Genomic DNA, 17,604 nt, shown 5'->3' with positions numbered 1-17,604 from the left:
TCAAAGTAAAGGAAGCCAAGTTCTTGGGTCTGATTTTCAATTCCCATTTAGCTTTTTTGCCTCCTATTAAATCCCTTTAAGCCAAATGCCTGTCGGCACTCGATTTATTAAAGGTTGTTTCTAATTCAAAATGGGGAAGTGATCAAACTGTCCTCCTTCACTTATATAGATCACTGGTCCGATCTAAGCTTGATTATGGCTCCATCGTATATGGTGAAGCCTGCAAAAGCTTTGTCTTGAGTCTTTTATAAATTCTCCTGTTGACAGTCTCTACGTTGAGGCAGGTGAGCCTTTCTTACTCAACACCGTATAAAATATAAGCTTTACAATATATTACGAAACTCTATTGTAATGGATCTAATCCTTCATTCCACTGTGTCCTTAATCCTCTTTATGAACATTTCTATAAGAGGAAATCTCTTGTTCAGCATCTTGGACTCAGAATTGAGCCTTTCATTTCTACTGCCGGCATTTAATGGAAAATATGTCACCTCCACGTCTTCTGTCTTCTCTGGCAACTGGTTAAGCCACAAGTTTACCTTACATTAACTACATTTTAAAAAATCAGAAACAAATGAATTACAATATAAACAAGAATATCATCAATATAACAATTACAAATTCCTATTTAAAGACGGGTCCAAGGGCTGTGGCGCAGTGGCTTGTGCCACTGTCGTTGCACCCAGAACTACATCTTCTAGATTACCAGATAGTACTTCTATTTTCACAGCTGAAGCAAACGCCACGGATCTGAAATATATTCAACGACATCGTAAACATAAACAGTATATAAATCTATTCAGAGTCTCTTTCTTGTCTTCAGGCGGTTAAAAACCTACCATGTAAACATCAACTTTTAATAGAAATTGTTGACTTGTATAATAATCCTGCTAGTGGCCAATACGACATCGTCCTCTGTTGGTTACCCAGCCACGTTGGCATTTCTGGGAATACAATGACCGATCTCGCTGCCAATGTAGCACACAAGAAATCTGTGACACCACTTCTTATTCCTTATTCTGACTACAACGCTAGCATTAGAGCTTACACCCGCACCATCAGAGTCAGGCACCTAATCGCCAGCACACAAAGTCAGCCGCCTAGCCCGCTGAGCCACCGCGACTTCCACGATTAGGTGCCTGACTCTGAGGGTGCGGGTTCGAATCCCGAATGGGACTCAACCCAAACAAATTACTAGAATTTTTACTTTACTCAGAAAATGAAATCCCAAATATGACATATGTTGCATCTGACCACTTTCTAAATGGCATCGTGTTATCATAGCTTTCGGCCGAGGGAACCGTGCCAATTTACACTTATCAGAGGGGTACAAAAACTACGCAGTCTAGACTACCAGTTGTCCTACTTTCATTTTGTGGAAGTCGCGGTGGTTGAGCGGGCTAGGCGGCTGATTTTGTGTGCTGGCGATTAGGTGCCTGACTCTGAGGGTGCGGGTTCGAATCCCGGATGGGAGTGAACCCAAAAAAATGCACTTGAATTTGTACTTTGCTAAGAAAGTGAAATCCCAAATATGACATATGTTGCGATTTGATAAGGTCATCATGCGACGATGTCGTATTAGCATATAAACTTGCCTACCTGATAAAAGGTGAGGATCCTCCGTTTTGTCTCCCTTGTGATGAGTGAGTCACGGTCAACCTTAGCCTGCTTGACTGTGTTCAGCTCTCCATCACAAGGAAGAAATATTTCAATGTCTGAACTGTCTTTTTACCACTGTTAGTTCTCATTTAATTATTGTATTTTTTAAAGAAATTGATTTCATGATTGGATTTTGATTAATATGTGCTGCAGATAGATTATTTTAACGATTGCTATAAAGTAGCAACTGGTATTGTTAGTGGCTGTATCCTCGAAGGGGTTACAGTATCGTAAAACTATTGCCTCCGGCCCAAAACTTTCACTTTTGCTTACCCGTTTCAACCGTAGTATATTCGTTCGTTTACATTTTGGCTAAACTTTCTTATAATCGCTAGAGACTGAGGGGATGGTGTAAATCCAACTAGGGTTCATGCAGGTAGCAAAGGTACTGTAAGTCGCTATGGATCCTGACATGGTGATCAGTTGTTGGCGGTCTACAGCCTTTTCTTATATTGTATCGTCATCTATAGTTAACCTGTTTTAGATTTGATTGCTAGTTTCAAATAGGTATCTGTGATAATCTAGTTGTGCGACTGTCTTTCGTTGACAGTTTTTCTTTTTCTATTCACTAATATTTATAATATTAATGGTTCTCGTCACGATACAGATGAAATATTGCCGATGTGACGTTAAATATTAACTCACTCACTTTAATTATAATTTATTAAAATGTCTCGCTATTTGATGAAAAAAACGGGTATGGCCGACAGTAAGTAAATTCACTAGATGACTCCCTTGTTGGCACATTCCTCACACCGGCTTCTGATCCTGCCAGTGGAAATGCGTGACTGTTATACATTCGAGGAGTAATACATGAAGCAAATAGGTACATAAAAATAACAGTGTATAGATAAAAGTGTTGAAGGTTACGTGAAACCAAATTGTATTAGTTTATTAGCTGATCACTACAACATCTTCCGGTGTCGGATGTCCGAGGGTATCAAACGACAATATAGTCTTTTGTGACTGGTTTCAGCTGGTCACTGAGAATTACCATATTTGGCTACACATGCATGCACAGATCTCTGTATACTAAGGCTATGAAACGTGAACTGAGAATCCGAGTATACTCAGCCAACGGATACTATTTGTACCAAGTTGTGTTTATGCTTAAAATGTGATAGATATAAAGCAACTGGTAACCCAAAGCTGCTTGGGGCGACGTCTCTGAAAATATATTTGTGATAGATAATAAACGACTGGGTAACTCCAAGTGCTCTTTAAATATACGATTTTTAAGTGGACTGACAGCATTATAAGAATTGCCTTGACATTATACCGATTAGATTATTTATAGCATGTTGATAACTTTCGTGATCTTAAGGACAAACCGTTTCTTTGATTAGTCTACGCCATACAGATTACATCTATTCGTTCTTACCTCGATCGATTACTTGCTAATGAAGGTATCGTCGGGTTGGTGAATAAATCCGATAATGTCTGTTCACACTCCATTACCCTCATCGCAAAGTGGCAGCTACTGTGAATTACTTCAACTGAGACACTATGCAGCGTTCAATACTTGTGTTTTGATAGCTTTAATTAGAGGGTGAACAGGATGACAAGACCTGCTGGATGTGTGTCAAGTCACTTGGAAGTGTCTGTCTGCTCAAATGTTGCGCTATTTATATCAGCTTGTGGTCACTTACGTGAGGTTCATGACAAACACTCATCGTGGCATCCAACACACATGCCATGTGCACAAAGTTCTACAAGTCAGACATTTATCTGCAGAGTTTATATGGTTGTCCATTACACGTTTTATGACTATCATGTAAATTCATGTTGTTAACAAATGTAAGTTAATGTGAGTTAATAGTTTTATACACTGTTAACCATAGCAACAAATAACCAGAACAGCCTCTTCAGTATGACCATGTCTTGATCTAGAGCACAACGATTTATTTCATCCATTTTGAACTGAGTGCATAACGCTCAGCGTATCAGCGATACTCTTACCGGTGGGTAGGGCAGAGTCATGTTTTTGTTTGTTTTTCTATTGCAAAGAGTCTATGTTAAACCGGCGTTACTGCTCTTATCTAAAATCTCAGCTAATGGGAAAACTGGTTTATCTTCAGTTGTCCTACCTGTCACATGTATACAGCCACTATGTGTAAAGTTTGATGACAGTTTCCATGCACTGACGTACAGGAAATTAGGTTGTTTCTTTGTATATTTTATCTTTTTGTGGTTTATATTGTGATGTCACTGTTCTCGGAATCAATGCATTTGAAGGAGATATTTGGTCCAAATATATAGTATCATAAGCTCTCTGTGCGTGCGTGCGTGCGTGTGTGTGTTTTTCAAGTAATAATCTCACCATTTTGATTTGGAAATCAATACAAATCTGTTCAACGATTATGGAATCCCACTCATTCCACTGAGAGTTTCGGAATGATTGACATTGTATAAAATCTGTACCAGTTACCGAGGAGTCAGTTTCCAATTTTTGTCAAACACATGCGTAGATACTGTGATATTGTAAAATCACGACTTTCAGTGTGAGAATTGACACCCATGTAATGATGACAACACCCATGCCTGCTTAAATAAAACGACGTCGCGATCGATAAGATAAGTCCAGTCTTTCACGATGTTTTCACACGTCATATTACTCTTGAGGCAGATTTTATACAGTATATTAATATTCATATTAACATGTCGCGTTTTGTGTACCACGGGGAAATAAACGCATTGCTTCTTGACGGACGGCACTATTTGTCGTCCTTAGTGAGAGCAGATTAGATAAAACTCAAAGAGTCTGAATAATGCCTTTGACTAACACCCTGAACAGAACCTTGCATAAAGCATTTCATTGACGTACTTGGCCCGAACCTTGAATAAATACTTTTCACTTGTGCCTTGTACACTCTCCTTGAACAAATTCCTTGAGCTCAAATGAATGACATGGAGGAGTGCCTTGACCGTTCAAGTAGGTCATCGCATAAAGGCATAAAGAAAATCTTCATGTCCAGTATTAAAGTAAGTATGAAAGTCCCAGTGAATCAACCATAACTGATCACGTATTTATTTTGGACAAGGAAGTACTGTGTTCCGTCATAGAAGATGAGGTAAAAATTCAATGGCAAGTTGTGCGTTAGTTGTTTTCGGGACGACGACGAAAACGTATTACCAAACTCCGTCTCGAGCTATCCTCTCAAACACACACTTCAAACACATATTAAGGATACCAATCGATGCCATTATTGTTCCAGCAGAGATGAAATGCAAACGGTTGTTCCTTAACAAACGAGAGCACTTCATCATGGTAGGCCCTTCAGTGTATTGACATAAGTTTCCGATTCCCCGGTCTTGATCTGTTAGAATTGTTGCAACACAAACGTCACTCGCAAGCACTGAGACTGGGTTTTGTTTGAAGATCAATCTCTGCACTTGATTCATTCGTCTTCCTGAAATGTATTGACAAGCATGCACCGTCTGGTGAATATATTCCCCAATAATAAACACCTTTACCAGTCTCTGTCCTGTGCACTAAGCACAAAATTATCGACTTTGGAAGCTTTTATCCAACAGCCACAAGTCTCCCCTTGACCTTAATACACAGCACTTGTGAACCACTTCCACGCGTGTTCAGGCCGCGAGTTGAGTTGTTAACCAAGTCGATTGCCACGTCCAAGACTTTCAAGGAAATACGGCACTGGATCATTTCTGCTTAACACCGGGGACTCCTGATACCGAGTCTGGGATATTAATTATCCATACTAGTATCTTCATATTGTGTTTTTACCTCTTTGTGTTCTCCAGGGGAATATATGTATTCCGATTTACATCAACATGTATCGAATATATAGAACTATGTCTCGGTGACAAGACACTTCAACACAAAATTCTTCAAAGGCATTTAGAGGAAATCAAGTGATAGATTTGTTATAATTAAAGGTAATGTTTAAAACAGCTGTCAATGAAGGACGATTAAAACAACTAGAATATCACAAATCAAATGTTATGACCTCAATAGCCACTTTAAGCCCTTGTCCTCAGGTAAAGAAACAATCTACAGATATTCTATTTATGTAGAACAGAAAGATGTGTAAATTAAAAAATGTAAATAGTTCATAAATTACATAAGTTATGTATATTGTTCATCATTAAATGCCCGGAATTCAGATACAGCATGTTGGTTCTTTTGATGGCATCAAGGGACACGTGGAGTATGTACCTCCCTGTGCATGCAATGCCATCAAGATATTAACATTAACATGGCAAATTCTGAAGCAAATCCCATGACAAGAGAAGATAATCCTTTAGGGAATGAAACTGCGGGAAGCAAACGGCATGTCATAAGAATTTATAAATAATATCCAGTCCTGTCGATCATCGAGTGGTCATGACACATATATATGTTGAGACATTTCATCAGATGGCAGAATTAAGCTTCTCTGTGGGTATCGTACACTTTTACATATCTCGATATATACTATATGAGAAAGGACACGAAAGATGTTAATGAACGGGCGAGACATATTCAACACACGCGGTAAGGCATTAAATGTCTTTGACCCCTTGTGCCCGTGAGCAACACGTACATATCATGCCAGTTGAGTCTACGGTCTGGCGTCGTACCTGGCTGAACGACCTTATTCCCAAGTATAGTCAGATATATTGCTTTCAGCAGCGATTCGATTTTACCAATAAACAGGCTTTTCTGGATATCCTATTACGCATCCCACTAAATGTCCAGTCAGGCCGATCTGAGTTATGTCTCCATATGTTATTTGTACTTGTGGAAATTTTAGGGATACAGAAGAGCAGCCCAAAACATTCTTTTTCCCATTTTCGAGAGTACGTTGAAAGTCGTGCACATTTGCTCCGACGCCGACATGGCCATGGAAGCAATGTCAAGCCGCAGTGATTCCTTTCTTTACACACATTGTAAACGCTTCGTTGTTTGATGTGTCTGGTCCTGCCGTCATCAAGGAAGCAACAATCTCTCCACAAACAGGCCGTACTGAAGAACCATCGACGAATGTCCACTCTCTCGTTTGTGTCGAAGTGGGAAACCTTCTCACATATGTGGAATCAGCTCTTGAATATGGTGTGCTGTCTCATATTTGATTGGCTTGTAACTGTGAATGTAGTAAATTATGAATGATATGAATTTTCATTGATATGAACGTGATAGAAATGTAAATATGAAGGAAATTATGTCCTTTTAACTCAAAGAATCTTATATACTCTAATCCCCTAATATTCGTCAGGGTTAGTCTTGCTTCTGTGAAGAATATCCTGCATGGTTGGACATTGATTCCACTGACATGCTAACCTCTCTCAAAGAGTTCCATTTCTCATTACGAGTGTTCCTAACGTCGGTGCTGTATGGAGGAAGTGTCGTGTACGCCAATACCAACGACGTTGCAATTACAGGTATTCCAGGACGTGCCAAAACATCATGATTGCTGTTACGTAGTCTATTCAGTCACTTGGTTATTGCCGTTATTCACATATTTGAGGTGATAGATGTACTACAATACAGACAGCTGTTCATAAATATTGTAAAGAGATAATGCTCATTCTATACACTTATGAATATGGCTCATCGTTAATTGTCCTTAAAGTTCAAGTAAATGCATTTTGTTTCATTTGAGTTTCAGGGTGAAAAGTGGAATGAGAATATTCCCTAGCATTCATTGCCAGCAACCTGTTAACACATGCTGACCATGAAAATAAGGCCCTGTGTGTGTTTATGTGTGTAACTGTTGTAGTTGTTTACAACTGAGGAGAAACGCGTAACAAAGTAAGTGACAACACCAGAAGTACAACGAGGTGGATATTTTTTTCCAAGCAGGACATCTGTCGCATCATAGGCCCAGAGTGATGTTAGGACCAGGTCTGGTTGGGATGTGCACTGGACTGCTCTGGCGTGCACTGGTGTCTGTCTCCGTCTGCCTCTCTCCTTCTGTCTGCCTTCTTTTTAGGGGTTTATATGATGTATATAGCCAGTCACTTTGTGTCTTATTGTGTGTGAAATTCAGTGACGCTTGTGTTTCTGCTGAATGTGATGTAGGAGGTGTCTCATTACCGGTCGTTGTCAAACGGGAGTAGCTTAGAAGTTCTTTGATCAACGTTACTGCATTCGAGGCCTCCTGAGAGGGTACGTAAGTCCCAAAACGCGTTTGAAGCAAATTCAAACTTACCAGGACTTTTACACATAGTGTTCATGTATTTTAATTGCGGCTAACATTTTTTACAATCGCCAGAAGCTGAAGGGATGGTATAATTACAACTAGGGTCCACGCAGATAGCAAAGGTACTGTAAGTCCCCAAGGTTCCTAGTGTGGTGATCTACCTTCTGTTGTTGGCGATCTATAGCCAGTTTTTATATTGTATTGTCCAAATAGTGATATGAGTTTTAACTTTCCATGAGTTTTAACTTTTGTTCTTAAAGTATCGAGCCAGTTTATACAGTTGAATACAAGGACAAAACCGTTTCTGTATTCTTTGCCAAGGGTCCATTGTACAATCGTGTCAACGAAAAGTCCAATGGTTATCTCTAAATGAATATCTCTAATTTCATCCGGGCATCATTGATATGTGCGTTTCAGATGAGTCCGTAAGCACAATGTAATAGGAGGAATACTCGCTTCTTCAGCGTTCGTGTATTCCTAAAACATACCAATCGATTCCAGACTTATCGGTGACGTTTAGGAGGGTCATTGGTGACTTGAAGAAAAAAGCTCGTTAAAACGCGTTCCTGATTTTCTCTACACAGACAACGACCAAACTCGAGAGGGGGGAATGTTGTCAATAATATTTATTGACTTCGTGAGTGCAGGATGTACTACAAAAGGTCTGGGCAACGACTGAAGACCCACAGGAACAATCATTTCCCACAACACCCCTATATGCTCCGAGGCAGGGCCTAATTTTATCAGTTTCAATATGACAGGCAAAATACATGCATCCGCGTACCTGACAACTTCTGTTTTCTGTAAGCAACTTAACGAGCTCAACCGGATGATCCGATTTCACACGAGTGTGACCTCGTATTTCATTCATGCGACGATCTTGACACCAATAGAAGAAAGCCGTGAATTACGCGGTTGGTTTTTCCGTGACTATATGCTATTTAGATGTAGCTTTCTTGGACCGATGCTATCTCGTTCTAGTGTATGCATCTATGTGGAGGCATTACTGACACGAATGCCGTGTGTGACCACCTTGCACACAAGTGTTATCATTAAAACATTACTTATGTCTGTCCGAAAGAGTCAGTTGCATTTTCAGACAGCCTGAAGAAATGAAGTCCTTTTAATCTGATCTTTTAAATCCCACAAGCACTTGAAACAGTCAGTTGCATTTTCAGAAAGCAAAAATGAAGATCTTTGAGTGTGATCTTTTAAATCCCACAAACACTTGAAACAGTCAGTTGCATTTTCAGAAAGCAAAAATGAAGATCTTTGAGTGTGATCTTTTAAATCCCACAAGCACTTGAAACAGTCAGTTGCATTTTCAGAAAGCCTTAAGAAATGAAGATCTTTGAGTCTAATCTTTTAAATCCCAAAAGCACCTTGATGGTGCTTACTAACCAAGAACCATTATCAGACGAGTAGTATGGTGATCTACCTTCAGATGTTGGCAATCTATAGCCTGTTTGTATATTGTATTGTTCGAATAGTGATACTAGTTTTCACGCTAGTTTTAATTCTAATTATGATATTCTAGTTGTTATATTGTCGTTCGTCGACAGGTTTTTATGACATACTTATATTCCATTTCAGTGTTAAATGTTCTCGTCACGATATGGCTGAAATACTGCCGGTGTGACGTTAAATATTAACTCACTCACTCACTCACTCACATGATTACAGAGTTGGTTCTATTCATTTATTTTACTCTTTCTTATGTTGAAATCTGATTTTTGTCCATGATGTTCACGCTTTCCTTGATTTTGGATATGTTGGTGACAAAACGACAATGTTCCATACAATAGTGCTTACAGAACATGGCTTAAATCATCATGCTTATTCAGAGCCACTGCTGACACTGTCTCAACATGCCATGCTTCGTAATTAAGTGGACCTGACCTATTGCATGTGCCATTATCCGTAATCAAGAGGACATGAAATAGTATTTACACGCGATAATCCGTAATTAACTGGACATGACCCACTTTGAATGATTTAGAACAGACGTTCTCATCAACTATGGAAACAGAATACACAGATACCAACAGTATGGAGTAGACGAATTGGTGCCTTGACACGAAAACAGGTAAGGTTCGTAGGTGAGGACCAGACGGTACCGTACAGAGATGCCAACCCTAAAGTGTTGCAAATAGTAGTTTCAATGTTCAAAATTAGTAGCTTGACCATAAAATTCGTAGTCAAATAAATAAACAAAATCATGATGGATTCTGGGAAAAAAATGAACGATATTACGGTCACATGGTTCAATTATTTCCGCAGGAACTAAACGAGTCAAATCGCAAAGGTTTTGAAATCAGCTTTGCTAAAATTACGTTTGTTACTTGCAATCATTCCAGTTCAAATGTGTTATTAAATATGATGAATGGAAGGTACGTGAAGTCCGAAAATGTATTTCATCGTTGAAAATATATGTTTTTGTCTATATATCCGAATTTTAATGCTTTTTATTCAAATTTCGTAGGATTTCTAGTGGAATTGGCGTAGTTTGAAGTTACAATTCGTAGCGACTACTATAAAATCGTAGAGGTTGGCATCTCTGGGTATCGCACATTCATCAGAAAACAGCGTCACCCGTCCGTTTAGCATCGCCCGTATCTCCAACCTGTCAGCACAAGATAGCCTCTTGGTACAGAAATACATATGCCTATCCCGCTGTCGAGTTTGGAGCGGTATTCCTTTAGGTGGATTTTCAATTATGTCCTATGGTGACATTCTGCAAGTCCAGTGCACGTCTTATAAGCTAGTGATGCCTCCGACTCTGATCGGTAACGAACGTCAATCTGCCTTCCTCACCTCTTCAGCTACCAACCCTCCTGGTGACTATGTAGCCTTACTCTTCCTTGTCTGAAAAGGAAGATGTCAATGAATTCGCGAAATGGCTGACGTTTAGCCTGCATTTTGTTTATTAAAAGTCCTTATATTTCTTCAAAAAGGCACGTAAGTCCCATTCAAAGGGGGGTGGTGGGGTAGCCTAGTAGTTAAAGCGTTCGCTCGTCACTCCGGAGACCCGGGTTCGATTCCCCACATGGGTACAATGTGTGAAGCCCATTTTCTTGTGTCCCCCGCCGTCATATTGCTGGAATATTGCTAAAAGCAGCGTAAAACTAAACTCACTCACTCACAACATTCAAAGGAGTTTTAGACCATCCGTCTTAGTCATAGAATTATTATTTTAAAGCATGGCCAGATTTGTCTTCAATCACCAATGGCTGAAACGATTATCTAAATCCAGCTACGGTCCCAGCAGGTAACAGAGGCACTGTATGTCCCCATGGGTGCGAATATGGTGATTTACCTTCAGTTGTTGGCGATCTATAGCAACCTTTTACGTCGTATTTTTTCATAGTTTAGATTTTCAAGCTAGTTTAGAATTATATCTGTGATATTCTACTTCTGTCCTTTGCCTACAGGTTTTTATAGTGATGCATTGTGACATTATAACTTATTAATAGTCATGATATGAGGGAAATATTGCCGGTATGACTTAAAATCATAACTAGAGCTGATGTCTTACAGAGTTGTTACTTTGTGTATTTTGTTTATAACTAGAGGTGATGTCTTCCAGGGGCATTGTTGCTCATATCTTACATATAAGGACACACCGTTCCCTTGATTAGTCTACGCCATACAGATTGAATCTATTCGTCCTTACCTCGATCAATTAATTGCTAATGAAGGTATCGTCGTGTTGGTGAATTCACCCGATAACGTCTGTTTACAGCCCGTTACCCTCAGTGCAAAGCTCCAGCTACGTTAACGAATAATTTATCTGAGACAGTATGCAGCATTCAATACTGTGAACAGGACGATTAGACCTGATGGATGTGTGTGGCGCGGTGGGCGAGTTGGCTAAAGCGCAAGGCTAGTAATCCAGCGAGGTTGATGTTTTGGGATCGAGCCCACCTGTACACAGGTGACCGGGTGTTAAAACCGTGGAGTCAACTTTGAGTGCAGATTCTTTTTGTGTTGTCACAACCCATAGCGTACACAGCCCTGTGCACTTAAAAGAGCCCACGAATCAGTTGGTATGTGACCAAGTTGCGGGTACAGCAACGTGCACTAAACTTGGACAAAGTACTATGAGTATGTGTCCCAGTCCACCCAGCTGTGAAATGGGTCCCTCGATAGGATGCGAAAGCCACAATAAACTCGCTGCGCCTAGTGGCAGCAAGAGTTGTATACTCCCCAGGACGTTGAGTTTGATAATACGATGTGACACCGAGACTGATATCCAATGATCGAGGGAAACAAATACCAGCGCCTTGAGCGAGCAATAGTTGCATGGATATGTGGGCTGAATAAATATCCTACAATAATTATGCATGTCTTGCGTCTGTAAATTTTCAAATATCGCCACTGATGTCTGCTTACAGCCATTTAAAGATAAGGTCATGACAGACACAAGCCGTGGCACCCAGTACCCAAAGGATGAGTATGAACTTCTATAAGTTAAATGTTTTATGACTGTTATGTAAATAACAGTTGGTAAGAAATGTGAATTTGTATATTTGTCCTTGTCCTTGTCCTTCCAGCAACCCCGTGGAAACAGGCTGCAGCAAATGATTTCATTTTGGACTGACTGCATATCAGTGATACTCTTACCAATAAGTAGAGCAATGTCATGCTTACCTGTTGGAAAGAGTCTATATTAAACCGATGCTACTGTTTCTATTGATAATCTCAGCTGAGAGGAAAGTTGCAAGTATGCATCCACTATGTGTAAAGTTTGATGACAGTTAATTAGGTTGTTTCTTTACACATTTGATCTCACTTTCTCTCTCTCACTCACTCTCTCTCTCTCTCTCCCCCCTCTCTCTCACACACACACACACACACGTGTGTGTTAATTTCATCTATACACCCTTCACATCTTCATCATTAGTGGACAGTTATTCTGTTCTTTGAGGAATTAATTTATTATGTGTACATGTAAGGACACCAAAAATAATGATACCACAAATGGAAGCTAGGAGGAGTAAGTATACACTCCAAAAACGTTGTGTTCCTCATTATAAAGAAGTTGACATCCATAAAACTCTCCTATTTGTGTCACTTTTATAAGTCATTCGAAGACCCATCGGTGGATAATCCTTAGACCCACCGATTGTCTTCGAAGCTTCGTCCAAGGTTTCCAGAATGTCTGCAAAGTCCTCCTGTAGCCATTATAAGTATATGACATTTTCGTGGTAGTGTAAAAAAGTATTTATGTGCTATCGCTTGTTTATGTCAAATAACTAAATTTTGTGAATGTGTGAAGTTAAACCCGATTCGAAACCCAAACTTCGAGTTGGTAGGGATCTCGGTAGAGACATCGCCCGATGGTTCAGCTGCACCTCAGACTTATCAAGTAAGTCTTAACGTTGTTTTTAAATAGTTCACCGTTCAGAAGACATTATAGAACACTGTAGAGATAGGAAATAATTAAATGTTGGTATACTATTTCGAGTGACCTGTTTCTCTTCTATGTTGGGATAGCTCATGAGCAGGTCGTCCATTTTAAAGGTGTGCTGAAATACATTAAAGCGACGATTCTACATTTGAACCCACCACAACAAACCTGTGATTGGCAAATGGACTTAATTCCTCAATTGAATGGAATAATGGAATGGTCTTGATACAATGTTTCAGTTTTATAGCGGCGTGATCATTTAATAATCATATGTAGACCAAACCGGTTAAGGCAATGAATGTATATGATTCTATTCAAACCCACAAACAGGGTGATACAGACCATCTGGATTCGAACCCACAACAAGAAGGACCGTGGTAAGGGACAATATGTCCTCTGTGTCCAACGTTCATGGTCCTTGCAATGAAAAGTCAAATTCTGTTATATTTGTTGTTTAATGCTTTGTTACACACATATTTGGCCATATTATTCAAAAAGCAAATATATAATGGCACAATGAGAAAGCATTAACCTTCTCCCACACGTCCTGCGAAACGAGATGAGTTAAAGTTTCCAAACCAGACCAAAATGTATTATTTCTTACTGACTAAGTACATCAACACAGTCGGAAGGCGTAGACAGTAAATATGAACTTGCAATATTATTCTATTTCGGCTGTATATGATACAATAAATACAGTCTGGGTATTATATTGAAGGGTAAAAGAAAGTACACAATTAACCCCTTGAAAAGTTACAAAAGTGAAAAGCAAAAACGGTTGACCATCTGGATGTTGCTACCCGTATCAAATGCATCACCATGTTAATACCAGTTCCTCTTATTTTACTTCATCTTTTCGCCGGCCGTTTATATTATCAACAAATGTAATGTGATTATTGTTATTAAACATGATCACATGGATTCTTTTCAACAATGTAATCTACGTTGATAAATGTTCAATAAATGCAATTTACAGTATAAATAGGGCAAAACAAAACTGTCGACCACATTCCCTGTTATTTGCTCTTTCGTCCTCGTTAACCATTTCTCTATCAAACCATGGAGAAGCAAGGGGGCCTGCTTACCTCTCCATATGTTTTCATTCTTTAAACCCTAAGAACAACATTGTGCTAAACCATTTATGTTAGCGAAGGCATACAGTTAAACGTCTTGGAGACAAGAACCCCAAACAATGGAATCTAAGCAGGTCTATACATAAACTGGGTGTGTGTTCACATCTTTGGTACAGACAGAACACATGAATCCCAATTCTTTCAAACTTTTCCTGAAGTTTCTACTGAAGCCAATAAATAGGAAGAACTTCACTGCACAATGTGAGTAGGAGATGAAGAGCAGAAACAGATGGACCAATGCTGCAGTGTGGGACATCTGTGTTGCTGCATTGGTACTGTCCCGGAGAAGGTAGTACAATCTCATGCAATGCAAGGGAGCATTCATTATTAAAAATGTCGTTGAAAGGGCAAATAACATCTTTGTTACTCGGACTTGCGGACTTTTTATACATCTCCGTGCACTGTCTGTGCGTGGACTGTTTTTCCTCCATCGAACTGTATTGGCTATAGAAAATCCCATGGCGACGAGCATGAACCCTATACTTGACACCGGAAGAAGAAGCGTCACAATGGAATCAACGTACGTGAACACAGACACTAAGAAATCGAAGTCTGGGTTCTGAACACACTGCTGTTGGTAAGAGGAACTGGTCCTCACATGGGTAGTGATCACAGTTACACAGTACATAAGCATGCCAGCGACGGCCAGAATAACTACAACTGCGCTTGCGCGGTTCTTTGTACACATGACCTTCACCTTCATAGGGTGGCAGATCGTAATGAAGTTCTCCACCGTTATACACACCATATACCAAGCTGACAGGAAGCTGCACACATAGGTCAGGTACACGAATAGCTGGCATATACCCTGCATATGATTGATTCCAAATCCAAGAACTTCCAACCACACTGAGAGGAGACACAACATCGTCCCCGTGTCGGAGATGAGGACAGCGAGGACGTACACGCTGGAAGAGAGACGGCGTAAATCCTTGCTCACGAACACCATGCAAGATACGGTGTTCCCCACCAGCCCTGTGAACACAATGATGGGAAGGATGAAGGTGTTGAGAATCATCGCGATGCTGTAGATCAGCATCTGTTCGGCCGGCATCGGTGATGTTATATTTCGTGAGCTGTTCATCATGAGTGTTATTAGACACCCCATCGGAACTTACAGAACTCACAGTGCGATTCAGTCACTCACAATACCTACGTTTGTAGGTAAGGGTAAGTGCACATTCCTGCACTCAGTAGATCGTCCTGACTAAGCGTGACGCAGATCAGAGGCTATCACAATGAACGTAGGATCCGTTCCCAATTTGATCATACACGATTGAAGTTCTGACTGACCAATTGGAGACAACACTATGCAGTACTTCACACGTCTTGTATAACTTGATATGCAAGCATTAGGGATGAGCAGCACTCGCTTCCTTACCGTCACACTTTCAGCTAAATATAAACACATATAATTAAAAAGCGTGATATCTCGTCAAATCAATTCCAATTTTCATACGTTTGTGATTCATTAATTGCAGTGCGATATCATTGTTTGTTCACTGATTCAATATGTTGGAGGAGAATTTTGGTCAAGATATATACTGGAACTGTCACTATTCCCAAGACTGGAGAGTATCACGGCCGAATGAAATATCTCCCGATATTTCTTTCCTCTTTTGCTGTGTTTTCTTGTTTCCTTTTTCAGGTAGCAATCTGACCACATATGGTCAACATTTACTGAATCCAGCGAATTTCATAGACAGTTCCAGAACGACTGACATTTGATAACATCTGCAATAATTACTGAAGAGTCAGTTTCAAAGTCAAAGCCATTTGTGTGTAGATATTTCGATATCTTGTGATTACAGAATACTAAAACCATGCCTTTAACTATGAGAAGTGACATCCGTGTAACGTTGAAAACACCTATGTGTGCTTAAATAAAACGACCTCACGATCTATAAGGTGTTCTGTCATTCACGATGTTTCCTCACAAGTGATATTACTGTTCAAGCAGACTTTATGCAGTGTATTAATATGCAGCAGATATTTATATCTGTATTGCACAGGAACTATTAAAATAAACATGTCCCTTCACGTCAACGCCGTGAACATGTAGATGGAAGCCATCATCGATCGTAGTCAGTGACACCAGATTAGAAGAAACTCGAACAGTGAGAATAGGTCCTTGGACTTACATTCTGGACAGAACCTAGCATAAAGCTTTTGACTAGCGTACTGGTCCCAAGCCTTGAATAAATACTTGTCACTTTTGCCTCGTTCACTCTCCTTGAACAAATTCCTTGGCCACACTCCTTAAATCAACGCCGAGGATAAACGCCTTGCCCATTTAAGTAGGTCATCTCACACAGGCGTAAAGATTCGACCTATTTTTGTGTCTTTATCCATACTGATTGGAAAAAATCTTCATGTCCCACATCCGAGTAAGTATGAGACTCCAAGTGAAATATCAGTAACCGATCATGTGTTTATTCCGGACAAGGAAGTAATGTGTTCCATACTTGGAGATGATATAAACATCCAATGGCAAGTCGTGCGATAGTTGTTTTCGGTACGAGGACAAAAAGGTTTTACAAAACTCCGTCTTGAGTTATCTTCTCAAGCACACACTTCAAACACGTTTTAAGGATACCAATCGATACCATTATTGTTCCAGTGGAGCTGAAATGCAAATGGTTGTTCCTTAACAAACGAGAGCACTTCATCACCGTAGACTCTTCAGTGTATTGACATAAGTTTCCAATCCCTAGATCGTGATCGGGAAGAATTTTTACAACACAAACGTCACTCGCTCGTACTGAGACTGGGTTTTGTTTGAAGGTCTATCCCTGCACTTGATGTATTCGTCTCCATGTAATGTATTGACAACCATGGACCGTCTGGTGAATGTATTCCTCTATAATGAACACCGTTAACAGTCTTTGTCCTGTGCACTAAGCACAAAATTATCGACTTTGGAAGCTTTTATCCAACAGCCACAAGTCTTTCCTTGACCTTAATACACAGCACTTGTGAACCACTCTCACGCGTGTTCAACAGGCCGCGAGTTGAGCTGTTAACCAAGTCGATTGCCACGTCCAAGACTTTCAAGGAAATACGGCACTGGATCATTTCTGCTTAACGCCGGATACGGGTAACAGGAAGATCACTGCATCTAGAGTTGATTGCAAACTGAAGCTCCATCAGAATTGATTGATGTCTGGAAGGTGTTACCTAGAAAAAAGAGTCGTGATATTAATTATTCACTCACATAGAGTATGTAATCGAGTCAGGTAGGTAGAATGTCGTGTTA

At 39.9% G+C, this 17,604-nt stretch overlaps 1 protein-coding gene across 2 annotated transcripts in view; it reads right to left on the bottom strand.

Moving 5' to 3' along the window:
- Positions 1 to 13,651: 13,651 nt before the first annotated feature.
- The window catches only part of LOC137282644 (neuropeptides capa receptor-like), a 29,567-nt gene continuing 25,614 nt past the window's right edge, over positions 13,652 to 17,604 (bottom strand). For both annotated transcript variants that reach the window (XM_067814430.1, XM_067814431.1), the window contains exon 2: positions 13,652 to 17,525. In XM_067814430.1, coding sequence (XP_067670531.1) covers positions 14,425 to 15,456 — 1,032 coding nt within the window. In that variant the 5' untranslated portion in view covers positions 15,457 to 17,525 and the 3' untranslated portion in view covers positions 13,652 to 14,424. The remainder of the gene's footprint in view (positions 17,526 to 17,604) is intronic.

Source organism: Haliotis asinina, chromosome 4 (genome assembly GCF_037392515.1).
Source record: "Haliotis asinina isolate JCU_RB_2024 chromosome 4, JCU_Hal_asi_v2, whole genome shotgun sequence".
In the NCBI taxonomy this organism is placed as follows: domain Eukaryota; kingdom Metazoa; phylum Mollusca; class Gastropoda; order Lepetellida; family Haliotidae; genus Haliotis; species Haliotis asinina.
The sequence above is the reverse complement of the archived record's forward strand: the minus strand, read 5'-3'. Positions and strand labels throughout refer to the sequence as shown.